Source organism: Castor canadensis, chromosome 3 (assembly GCF_047511655.1).
Source record: "Castor canadensis chromosome 3, mCasCan1.hap1v2, whole genome shotgun sequence".
In the NCBI taxonomy this organism is placed as follows: domain Eukaryota; kingdom Metazoa; phylum Chordata; class Mammalia; order Rodentia; family Castoridae; genus Castor; species Castor canadensis.
The window spans coordinates 162,201,079-162,214,125 of NC_133388.1; the positions used below are offsets into that span (position 1 = coordinate 162,201,079).

Here is a 13,047-nt window from a genome sequence, read left to right on the forward strand (position 1 = left end):
CATGATTTATAATTCTCTTAAAGTAGAGTGGTTATTTTCCACTTGAGGTGGCCATTATTCCAGAGCACACCATCCACTTAAGTCACACAATTTTAGTCATAGGAGGGAATCAGATGTAGGCACTGAGCAGTGATTCTCAAAAATGATAGATCCAGGTCCTTACTCCCAGAATGTATACATAGGACCTCAATTTGGGGAAAGATCTTGGGAGATGTACTTAAGGATTTTAAGGTAAGATCATTCTGGATTAAGGTGGCCCCTAAATGCAATTCTTAGTCCTTAGGAGAGAAGAGAATGGGGAAACACACACAGAGAGATGCAGGAGAGAATGCCAGGTGCAGGTAGAGGCAGAGAGTGAATGATATGGGCTACAAATCAATAAACATAAAGGATTGCTGACAGTGACAGGAAGCTAGGAGAGAGGAATGGAACAGATTCTCCATCAGAGCCTCCAGAGGGAATCAACTATCTGCCACCTCGATTTTGTACTTGGCCTCCAGGATTGTGACAGAATAAATTTCTGTGGTTGTAAGCTACTGAGTTTTCAGTTATTTGTTACAGAAGCTCAGGAAATGAACATAGCAGGAATACCTTTACTGGTTGTAACTATGGACATTTGTAAAATTTGGACTTGAGAAACTTTCTTGAGGAAAAAAAGTTGAGGAAGGCTTGTCCAGTCAGGTTGCTGAGTTTTCTCTTCCTACCTCATAGGTCATAAACCTTTAAGCAAACAACATTTATCAAAGAACATGAACTCACCTTTCAGAAATGGAGACACAGGGGTGGGGGCATGGCTCAAATGGTAGAGCACTTGCCTAGCAACCACCAGGACCTGAGTTCAAACCCCAGTTCTTTCCTCTTTTCTGCCTGCAGAAAAAGGAAATAGCAGACTCAGCTATTAGCATTTTAGTTCTTAGACACATACACTTATGGAAAAAGCAACATCATGAAGTGATAACAGAGCTATTGTGCCATCTGTAGAGACTAATAACAAAGAATAGAACAGACATTTCTTATATTGCATAAGGCTACAGAGGAGCACATGCCATTAGTCACCTAGTTGTATTTTTCATTTGGAAATAGTTGATTTCTCATTTGGAAAGCCTGTGGATTCATTCACTCATTCATTCATCAATAAATTTAAAGGGTGCATCTTAAGTATATGACGCTAAGCGTTGAGAGAGCAGCAGTTTTTAGGATCCATTCCTTCCCTGTGTACAGTGGATGATGTGCTGGTGAAAAACAGTAAACGAATAAATAAATGAGAGGAATAAAACCAATGAAAAATAGTCTCACCAGTCCTTCCATTTTTGGCATTTAAAAAAGCAGATTAGAGATAATTGTCTTGTTCACTTGTTTATCTGTTTATTTATATTGTGCCTCCTTCTGGACTGAAAGAGCCACAGATTAGGGACCGACTCGAGTTTTCTGCTTTTTCTCTGTTGTGAGGACACTCCCTTGCCCATAGTCAGCATTTAGCTATTAACATGTATTATTGAGTAAGAGAGGTGAACCAGAAAGTGTTTGTATTGCATTCATCTTTGAAAGCCTTTCCTTTTTTAGCTGACACATTTTTTAGGGCAAAAATTTTTCAGGTAGAAAAGCTGTGAAAGGCCCTCCTTTTGGTAACTTGAGACCTAGGAAAAGTGTTTGCTCTAAATTTATATGTATAAATTTTTAGTTGTAAAGATAAGTGAAATATTACTTGAGGTAGCAAAGTATTGGCTATACTCGAAATGACCAGAAAGAACAAAATAAAGTTGTGGCATATAATTTATACAATGGTATTTGGGTCTAAAACAATAATTTCACAGTAGTTTGTGGACATATAAGAAGATGCTAAAGATGTGCTAAGTAACAACAACAAAGGGTAAATTAAAATAAATGGTTACAATAGTGTGAAAATACATGTTTTGGAGAAAGGAAGACAGAAAGATAGGAAAGATACAGCATACGGTGATAGATTTGAAGGTGTCTATTTGTGGGTTAGGTTGCTTTTAATTATTTTTATTTGCTCATGGTCAATTGACTTTCCTATGATGAACACACATGCTTTTATATTTAAGTTTTTTTGGGGGGTGGTACTGGGGTTTGAACTCAGGGCTTTGCACTTGCTAGGCAGGTGCTCTGTTGCTTGATCCACACCACCAGCCCTGTTTGCTTTATTTAAAATGTAGTAAAGATGTGATGCCAGATGTGACAGTGCATATCTATAATTCCAGCACCCAGTAAATCTTGAGTTCCAGGCACGCCTGGGCTATGTAGTATATAGTGAGACCCTGTTTCAAAAAACCTTAAGAGTGTGTGTGTGTGGGCAGTGGGGTCGGGGGTCGGGGGGGGGGGGAATAGAGGCGTGCCTAGCAAAAGTAAGAGGAATCGTTTTACTTTAAGGTTTCCCTAGGGGAGATCATAGGAACATGGAGAAAGAACATTGGTGAAGAGTTTGCAAAAGGACATGCCTGGCTGGCTAACCTGCATGTCAGGAAAAAGCTTGCACTCCCCCCCAAGCAGTAGAAGAAATGCCAATGTAATGTCCAAAGGATATCACTGGATGTGAGAAAGAGGGAAAATAGAATTCTGGTGTGAGGCTGACCAGCACACCCATTCTAGAGAGCCCAGAGGACTATTCGGGAGAGCAGTTGGTAGGTTTTTATGCAATCAACCATCAGTTTAGCAATCAGAATAAGGATTTTTATTGAGTGTCTGTGGTGCTAGAGAGCAGGGACCTCTGAAAGGAAGAGGAAATAAGTAAATTATTGCTGATGGAATTCTATGCAGCCACAGTTAGAAACGAGCTTGTGACCAGCAACTTGGCTAGATGTGAAAACCAACCTTGTCCAGAGCAAGGGTTGCCAGAAAAAATATAGGGTGCCCAGTTAAACTTGAGTTCTGATAAACAGCCGGTACTGTTTTAAGCTAAATATATCCTAAATACTTGATAAATCTGGCATCCCTAAGCCATAACTTAACACAATTTATGAGCAATTAAGCTGTGTACACATGTTTCATAAGAATACATATCAGCCCATTGGTAACTATTACATTTGTGTGGGAGTGTAACAGGGATGGAAATGAAGAAGTGCATATTACATAAGGAAAGAAGTACATGCAATTAGACAGGGTGGCGAGTGGTCAGGGGTTAATGGTAGATGAGTATGACTGACTCTACTGTCTGTACCTGAGTTCCAAAAGAAAATTTAAAAATGTTTTCTCTTGGCCTGGGGGTATAGCATAATGTAGAGCATATGCTTAGCATGTGTGAAGCCCTGGGTCTGAGCCTCAGCACCACACACACACACACACACACACACACACACACACACTCTCTCTCTCTCTCTCTCTCTCTCTCTCTCTCTCTCTCTCTCTCTCTCTCTCTTTCTTTTTGGTGGTAGTGGGGCTTGAACACAGGGCCTCACTTTTCTGGGCAGGTGCTCTATCACTTGAGCCACTCCACATAAAACTGTTGCTTTCCTGTAATTTCTTTACTAAAGTCCTGGTATCCCTGCCTGGCTGACAAACAGAATATTTTGTTCTTAAAAAAAGAAAAATCCCTTTGGAGTACTCTGGCACTTCTACCAAAAGTGGCAGCAAAGTGTGTAGGAAGGAGAGTGGTCAGGTCTCAGGAGAGAAAATCTGTCATTATTTTATAAATCTAGTAAAAAATGAAACTAAAGACAGCTTCACTTAGATTTACTCTTAATAAAGGACTATGCTTATGTTCTTAAAGAGTAAATAACAAAAGAATATGAATAAAAAAAATCCTTAGCCATCAGCATAGAGGTAGCCACAAAAATAGGCAAAGTTTAAATTTGCCATTGACAAATACTTGCCATTGAGTAAGTCTTATTCTTGTAACACGTTTTTCTTTTTTAATGTTACAGCTGATTACAAGGAGAGCTTTAATACGATTGGAAACATTGAAGAGATTGCATATAATGCTGTTTCCTTTACCTGGGATGTGAATGAAGAGGCAAAGGTGAGTGAAAACATAGCAGTGGCTCATTGGTCATACTTTTTAAATATTATGCCCATTTTCTGCAGAAGATGCTTTTTCAAAACCCTGTATAGGTTCAAAACCCAGCTTCCAAGTACCTTGAGCCAAAAAAAAGAAAGAAAGCAGTCACACACACTCCATTATGCACTGCTCTTGGAGGTAAGGGAGAAAAGGGAGTGTGCCTGTCTCTGTGGCCTCTGGCAGAATGTAATGAGCCAAGCTGCACACCCCTCGTACATCCCTCAGGCCACATGCTCCATTTCAGAATGTGGAGCTGGGGAGGGTGGCCCAGAAAAACCTTTTTTCCCCCTGAACAACAGAGAATTCCCCAAACACCACTCTCTGGCCTCTCCGTGAAGCCTCCAAAGGCAGCACAGGTCTTTGTGGGTGAACGGCCCCACTGCTCAGCCCTGAGCTAGTGAAGGAGGGGTACAAGAAGCAGGGCTACAGGTTCCTAGGCTTCAATGACCACACACTGGCAGTATAGCTACCACCACAACCTTGTGACACTTCTTTTTACGCCAGTTAACTTTTTCTGTTCTTCCGGGTGCTAGGATGATTAAGTGTAAGGGTTAGGGGAAGTGGCCCAAGGACAGACGTCCACCACTGCTAGGGTTTGGACAAGAAAGTAGACTCCCTGATTTCCACATTCTCCGGGCACAAGCATCTGATTTTATAAAACTCCAAACATTTTTACTCTGCCCACTCCTCTTGGGTTCCTTACCTTCTGGTCCTTCATCCTTATTTTGCACTTAAGGGAAAGTTCCAGATGGAACATAAGCTTGTTTTCTGCTTCAGTTATGTACCATCTGGTGAGTATTAGAAGACTTTGTCTTCAAACTCAGGAGAAGGTCAGTGTCAACAACTCCTATCAATGCTTCATTGTCCTTTGGTAGGGGAAGGCCTGGTGAGAGAGGAAACTGGCTGCGAGTTTGCACGCCTGCCTTCCAGGAAAAGATGAATTGCTCAGTGTCTCATTTCACTCGTGTATAAAACAATGTAGATGAAATCAGCTTTAGGCCCAAGAAAGGTAACCCAACTGGGCACCCAGTGACAGAGTGGCAGCATAGTCTAGGGAATGTTCCAAGGAACCAGGGTCTCCCAGGGAAGGAATCAGGCCTTGCCATGGGATGTAAGATCAGGTCTCATCCTGAACTGCAGGGAATGTTTGGCTCAGAGGACCCTGCCCATGCCAGGTACACTCAGCGCTCTGTCAATGTCCTCTGCTGCCCGAGGCCTATTCTGTCCACTTCTTCTGTGCCTGAGAGCACCAAGTCTCTCCTTTTATAGGCCCATCTACACCCTCCCAAGGCTCCCGCCTAACCCCTCCTTCCTGCTGGCAATGCTTGCCTCTTCTCTTGGTGCCCTCTCGCTAGAGGCAGTCTGTGCAGTGGCACAGTGCTGGAATGGGCTGGAATTCTTAGCAAGTCACTGGACCCCCCCTCAAGGCCTCCATCCCTGAACTTGAGACAAAACAGACAGATAGATATTTCCACATGTCTCTGTTTCACCAAGCAGCATGCTTGGTGTGGTGCATCATAATCCAGCACTCTGGGAAAGGAGGCAAGGGAACCAATAACCAAACAAGAGTGTGAGCATGGGGAGGCAGGACCCACCTCAAAGTCAATGGGAAGAACATGAGGTCATGCCACTGAAGATGTCTGACAGTGTTAAAGCAAACTATAAATATAAGCTGTAATTATTGCCATAATTTTCATTATGAGATAATGAGTGCTCCTAGGTGAGCATGTTAAGGGTGATGTTTCAGTGGGAATGAATGCCTAAACCAGAGGGACAGTTTAATAACGAAAACTGCAGGCTCTGAGGCAAATCAGTGAGACAGTTGATCCCCACGTTCATTCCACACCACTCGTTTGCCATATGCAGGCGTTCACTTTTCTTGTCTAAATGTGTGTTTGCACACGTGTGCGTTTGCATGCATATTTGTGCATGTTGTTCCAGTCAGACACATTAAGCTCACATGCTATGACAGATGACGCTGGAGGATATTTTATAATACTCTTTGTAATAAAATTTGTTTTATTTCTTTAATATCTTTTTAGTAACCATTGCTTGATTTTTGCAATTGTATGAGGTCTGGGTTAATCAGTAAGTAATAAAAAGTAGTTCCAAATAGTTTTTTCCAAACTACTGAAGGATTTTTAAAGAAAAACCATAAAAGTTAAATCAGCTTCATTAGGGAAGCTGATAGGATTTTTTTAATCTGCAGAGCCTGAGGCATTTCTTGAAAATAGGATTGATTTTATAATAAGCAGACTGCAAAACCAAAATAGCACGGCAGTTGAAAAACAGGTTTTCAACAAAGCAAGAAGTAAAAGGTGGAATTGCTTGTGGTTTTTACATCTTAGGCTTCTTTTTAGGAGCAATTGCACTTGCTTTCAAATTCTGGTGGTAATACCCACACTGAAATTTTTGGTAGGCTTCAGGGCTAGGTTCCCATTCAGTGTCACACGATGTTTTGGTTTGTGTGACTTTTAGCCTGTATGCAGTCCACAGAATGAATATATGTAGGTATATTATGCATGTATGTTATAGTTCATATTTTAACATTTTTACCCATATTTAACAATGTAGAGATTATTTCTTTAAATGGAGGTTTCTAGATTATGTTAGATAAAGATTCTGGCAACCATGACCTGAGTGTTTTCAAGGCAACGAGTTGCTCTCATGAAGGTCTGGACACTCTTTATTTCCTTCTCTGTTTCTCTACCTAGCACTGGAGGCATTTGCATTTTTGTATTCAACCATATCACCCTGAGGCAACTTATTTGGAGTGCAGTGTAGATCTTCACTGGCTTCCAGTGTTGGGGGAGGCAGTGACACAATGACAGGTCAGACGGTGTGTAAGTTTGATTCAGCCTGTAGTTCAGCCAGACGGGGCAAGACACACCTGGTTTATTGATTGGTCCTTAGAACGAGTGCCACAGCAAACGGCAGCCCACTGTTGAAGGGAGAGGCTGTGACATCCTTTTGAATGCCCATAAAATCTTGATCTTTGAACATGTTTAAAAATAAACAAACAAGCACCCAAAGTCACTTAAATCCAAATGTGAGCACTTATCAGTAAGTTGGATAATAATATTTGGGGATTAAAAATGAGTTGTTTTTGTATAAGGTTTTTATAAGCCATCTTTGAAGCAGGCAATATCTAAAGAGATGCTCCAAATATGTTTTGAGCCATGGCAGCATCAGTTGAGAAAACTGTACATTTTCCCCAAGAAAATAGCATGGCTTTTATTTGAATATTTAAGTTTTGGTGCTTTTACTTAAAACAAAAAGAACCTAGTGTTTGTTAGTGTGCTGCATATGTATAATCAAGACCTGGTGGTAAGGATTATGGATTTTTCCAGAGCACACGTCTACTTCTTTCTTTTGCGGCCGACTTACTTGTTGTATCTGTCTCTCCTGTAGCATAAACAGAAGAAAGGAAAAGACACAAAACCAATCACTTAGTTCAATTTAATTAATTTAATTATCGGACTGCCTTTGGCCAGGGAAGGTGTTAAAACTATCAGTCATGGTAAGCTTTGGGGATTATTCCTGGACTTCCAGCATGCACACTGCAGTGTGATTCTGGCAGAACCGTTGCAGGGTTCTTCCACTCAGAACCAGTTTTGCTGGTTGTGTGCAAAGACACAGGAGCCCAAATATTCTCAGACAGGACCTGCTTCCATCTCGGAGTCTATGCACTGTGGAGGCCATGTGATGTGAATGGTGTTCCTGGCTCCTGGCATCTAGATGGGGAGGCTGTGTCCCCACTTTTGTGTCCTGAAGATTAGTGGGGTATGGGCGTAGGCCTGTGCAGCAGAAAGAGCCTGAAGTAAGGTCAGGTACCCACGTTCTAGTCCTAGCACCAGAGGAGCCAGCATTTGACTTCCCCTTTCTGAGCTTTAGTTTGCTCAGCTGTAAAATGGCAGGAAAGGAGGAGGAGGACTTGATGGACGACTCAAGTCCCATTCCTGTGATTCTAATGGGAGGGCTTCTGTGCCACGTTCTCTCACATGACTCCTGTTTAACAAGAGCATTTTAATTTTACTTTTTCCCAAGAGCCAAACACTGTTACCTAGAAAAGATTTGTCAGCACTAATCTCCAAGATGAGGAATTCCCACGCAAGACCCTATTGAGTTATTGAGGAGCAATGAGCTCAGAATGCTGGCAGCCAGCACTGCCTCTCTCTAATGATGACATCACCCCTGGAGCAGCGATACATCAAACCCTAATCACAGGCTTCCCTTCCTCCCAGATTTCTAGGGAGAGTCTTAAAACCGGACCTCTTATTTTCCTCCAGCACTGTTTTCTCTGTCCACAATGCCCTCATGATTAATCCAACCTCATTGTGCTATAAAATCCTTTCTAATGTGACCAGAAGAGAATGACAGAACAACCAGGATTCTTAGTGCTTGTGCCAACGTCACAGAATAAGTTTCCTTTTTGTGTCTTTTCTCTGGAACACCATACCAATTTACCCTACTTCCTGCTTCGCCCTTCCCATGGTTAAAAAAAATTCCTAGAATGAAGGAGGCTTCTTTCCATTAGATCCCCATGTTTTTTAAAAGACATCTCTCTGCATCCAAACACTTTGGAAGGATTTTGATTCACTGAAAATATTTCTCCTTCCTCACTACCATCACCACTAAACGATCACAGAGACAAGTAAGTCCACTATCAGCTCATTCTCCTGTTCCTATAATTCTTAGAAAAAACTATCACAATTCAATAATATGAGCCCAGTTTGGTTTCATCCTTGCTCCTTCCTAGCCCAGCACCTCTGCTTACAGAAGTAGAGTGGATCCCTCCTGTGCAATGATGTCTACCCTGCTCTCCTGTTTATCTTCCTATGTAGCTCAGGAGAAGACTTGGGGAATTGGCCTGTCCAGCCCTTCACTTTGTTAGTCTATCAGTGAACATTCTTCTGCATTTTGGGTTTCAAAGAGAATCCTTCACACAGGGAGTTGTTGTCATTTTAGAGAAGACCAAGGACACAAATACAGCCTGTTTTTGTCTCTGCTAACAAATTTTTGTGGTAAGGTTGGGGTTGCAGGGCTGAGACCAGGTTAGGGAGAGGGTAGGGAGCTGAGAGGCTAAGGGATGTCATATATATATGTGTATATATATATATTGCTGTGTATCTCAGATTGTGATTCTAGTCCCTGTGTCCTTTCCAGTCACCAGCACTTCAAGGTTAGGAAATGCAAAGGAAGATGGGTTTGCACTCATTCTTAGTGCAGAGCCCATGCTGTTAACCATCCCCACAGATGGAAATCCGATTTTTCTTCAAAAAACCAACCATGCCAGCTTTCCTTCTTCAAGAAATCTATAGGATTCAACTTATGTGGGTCCAGAGAAAAAGAAAGTAAATAGTCAGCTTCATTTTCTTGAGCAAAGCAGTTCTGTCAGGTCACCCTGCTTTTTCTACCTGCCCTGTCCTACACTGTACTCATCCCCACCCCCTGTCCAGCAGAGATGGCTTGCTGATTCAAACTTCCAATACCTAGGTCTCTCCCTATCCACACCATATGATGCTCTGGTACATTACCTGTTCAACCACACATGCCTTTGATCAGAATAGACATGGGAGTGAGGACTATTTGAGATGCCTTGCCTTCTTCAACTGACTGTGCATGTGGGTGTGCATATGTGTGTGTGTGTGTGTGTGTGTGTGTGTGTGTGTGTGTGTGTGTGTGTGTGTTAGCCTGACTGGACACAACTCTTTTGCATAACTATCACCCCACTCTATTAATTAAAGACCAGTGCATGCTATCCAATATTGCAACTCTGAGATGTATCTGTGGGTTCTTCTTTATACTATTATACATCTATTCCCCATTTTCCCAATCTCTCTAGCTCCTTTCCTTGGTATTCTCAATTTCATATTTCACATTTATTTCCAATATTTCCATGCACACCTCTCTTTTATTCTTTTTTTCTATGATGAATAGTGGAGATTATCCCTTTTTTTTCAAAACCACATAAGAGCACAGCATTTTTTTTTTTTTCTATGTGGTATGGTTGATCGTGAGCCTGCGGGGAGCAAGCTAGCCTCAGATTTCTCCAAATCCACATTTCTTTGCCTCCAATTCTTACGTGTCCAAAGACAGGGAACCTAAGACACGCCTTTGTAGGAGGGAAAGCACAGCATTTTAATAAAGCAAGAATGAGCATTATTAACAGAGAAGAGGAAGTTTGCACAAGGCGTGCAATGACTGTCTGGTCCATGTATGTGACTTCAGACACTCAGTAGACAAATGTCCACCACTTACCTAACTAGTAAATTGGAATTGAATACATATACATAAGCTGATATTCATTTTGTAGGTGGATTCCTCTGACTCTGTTCTTTTGGATGCTGTAAATAGATTAGATTTACAAAAGAAATCTGCCTGTGATTTTTGAAGCTGCGGGAAAATGCAAGGTGGGAGTTGGGGTGGGAATGTTGACATTTCCTCTATTTCCCTTAATAGTTTTCCCTTAATTACTGCCTAGTCTCTGGTTTTGCTTTAATACCACAAAGATGTTATCTAAGAACTGAGACCTGTCTGAAGAATAGAAACATGGATGCTAAGATGAGTTGGCTAACTGAGAAGGAAGTACAAGTGACAGTTGAGGGCAGAATATTCTCATCTCCATCTGTAAATCCATCGCTCAAAATGACAGTAAAAAGTTGACTTAACACCCAAGCCCTGCTCTGCAGCTGTCCTGGATGGCGGATGCATTTGATGTGACCTGAGTTGTGGTGACGGCTGCTGACATGCTTCTTACTGTGACATGTAACTAGAGCTGAACTGTCTTATAGGCAACTGACTTTTTTCCATATAAAATCCAGGTCTTTTTCTGTTCTCACTGTTTGTGTTGACCTTCTCCTCCCAGGGCTATCAAGGTACACTAAAGGTCAGCAAGCCATGAGCTGCTCATGAACAAGAAAAATAGCCTCATTATCCTCATCAGTCCTGTTTTACCAACTTAAGAGACCCAATGCACATCAGAGTATGACCACAGCCTAGGAAAAGGTAGTAAATGGAACCCTATCTCATCAAAACAGCTGGGGTGTTCTGTCATCTCAACTATGCAGGAGACAAAGGTAGACAGATCACAGTACAGGTCAGCCTGGGCAAAAAACATGAAACCCTATCTGAAAAATAACTAAAGCAAAAAAGGAAGGAGCGTGGCTCAAGAGGTAGGGCACCTGCCTAGCAAGCATGAGGTCCTGAGTTCAAACCCCAGTACTGCTCCCCCACCCAGAAAAGAAAAGGTTGTAAATTGGAGAAAATTTAGGTATTCTAATCTTCTTGCACACTGCAAATTATTTCAGTCTCTTTGAGTGAATGATAAGACTATTCTAATTAAAAGTCTGGCTTGAAATTCAGTACCAAATCATAGTGAATTCGTGATGTCTCAAATTTACTGTTTCTTTCCCTCCCTCCTTTTCTTTGTTTGACTCTTTCTTTTCCAACATTTATTTTTTATTTAAAATGTTTTAATAAATTTTTATGGGGTCCCTTTCTTTGTGCCAGGCACAGTGCTTTAGAAAATTAAAATTTTGGCAGTCTTTGAATTTTTTATTAACATGTATTAGTTGTACAAAGGGGTTTCATACTTCCACACGTGTGTACAATATCCCTGGATAAAAGTCACCCCTCTGTCCCTTCTCCTCTTCCCACTCCCCCCCTTCTTAAAACAATTTCAATAGACTTCACAGTTCTATTTTTATATATGGGCATAAAATATTTTGACCATATTCAATCCCTTTCACACACCTCCTTTCCCCCTCCCCTCCTCCTGCTGATACTACCCCCAAGCCATTTTACATTGCTGTTACTCATTTTTAAAGACGATTCTGCATATGAGAAAGAACATGTAGTATTTGTCTTTCTCAGTCTGACTTATTCCACCTAACATGATGATCTCTAGTTCCATCCATTTTCCTGCAAATGACATAATTTCATTCTTCTTTATGGCTGAGTAGTACTTCATTGTGAATATATACCACATTTTCTTTATCTGCTCATCAGTTGATTGGCACCTAGGCTGATTCCATATCTTGGCTATTGTAAATAGTGCTTTATAGCACTACGTTTATACATGGGTGTGCAGATATTTTCACTGTGTGTTGACTTGCATTTCTTTGACTGTATGCCCAGGAATGGTATGTCAGGATCATACAGTAGTTCTATCTTTAGTTTTTTAAGGAACTTCCATACTGATTTCCACAATGGCTGCACTAATTTACATTCCAACTAATAGAGTAGAAGGGTTTCTTTTCCTGTGCATCCTTGCCAGCATTTGTTATTGTTTGTTTTCTTGACAGTTGCTATTCTGACTCAGGTGAGAAAGAGTCTCAGTGATGTTTTGATTTGCATTCCTTTATGGCTAGGGATGCTGGACATTTCTCTGTGTGTTATTAACCATTTGCGCTAGTTCTGAGAACTGCCAGTTCAATTAATTTGTCCACTTATTATTAATTAGGTTATTTGTTCTTTTGCTGCTTAGTTTTTTGAGCTCCTTAAATATTCTGAATATTAATCCTTTGTCCAATGAATAACTGGCAAAGATTTTTTTTCCCCATTCTATAGGTTTTCTTTTCATTGTAGTTGTGATTTCTTTTGCTATGCAGGAGCTTTTTAATTTGATGCAAACCCATTTTTCAATTGTTACTCTTCTTATCTGAGCAATTGGAGTTGTATTCAGAAAAGCATTACCTAGGAGTTTCAAAGTTTCTGGTCTTTTTTTCTGGGGTACTGAAGTTTGAACTTAGACCCTTGCTCTTGCTAGGCAGGTGCCATACTTCTTGAGCCATGCCTCCAGCCCTTTTTTGCTCTCATTATTTTGGAAATAGGGTCTTCCTTTTTGCCCAGGCTGGCCAGGATCTCTATCATCCTATTTTAGGTTTCTCACCGTCCCTGGGATAACAGGCATGCACCAACATGCTCAGCTTTTTTCTGTTGGGTCGTGGTCTCGAAAATTTTGTTTCCAGCCTGGCCTGTACCCAATGTCCTCCCAGTCAGCCTCCCATATAGGAACGATAACAGGCATG

The 13,047-nt window shown here is 41.2% G+C and overlaps 1 protein-coding gene and 1 non-coding gene across 5 annotated transcripts in view; one reads left to right on the forward strand and one right to left on the reverse strand.

The window, feature by feature from the left end:
- Positions 1 to 13,047, forward strand: part of Grhl2 (grainyhead like transcription factor 2) — a 150,848-nt gene that overhangs the window by 79,537 nt on the left and 58,264 nt on the right. For all 4 annotated transcript variants that reach the window (XM_074068945.1, XM_020187361.2, XM_074068943.1 and 1 more), the window contains exon 8: positions 3,882 to 3,976. In XM_074068945.1, coding sequence (XP_073925046.1) covers positions 3,882 to 3,976 — 95 coding nt within the window. The remainder of the gene's footprint in view (positions 1 to 3,881; positions 3,977 to 13,047) is intronic.
- Positions 10,013 to 10,143, reverse strand: LOC141422258 (small nucleolar RNA SNORA38). The gene has a single exon (XR_012446854.1). It is a non-coding gene; the product is annotated as a small nucleolar RNA SNORA38 (small nucleolar RNA).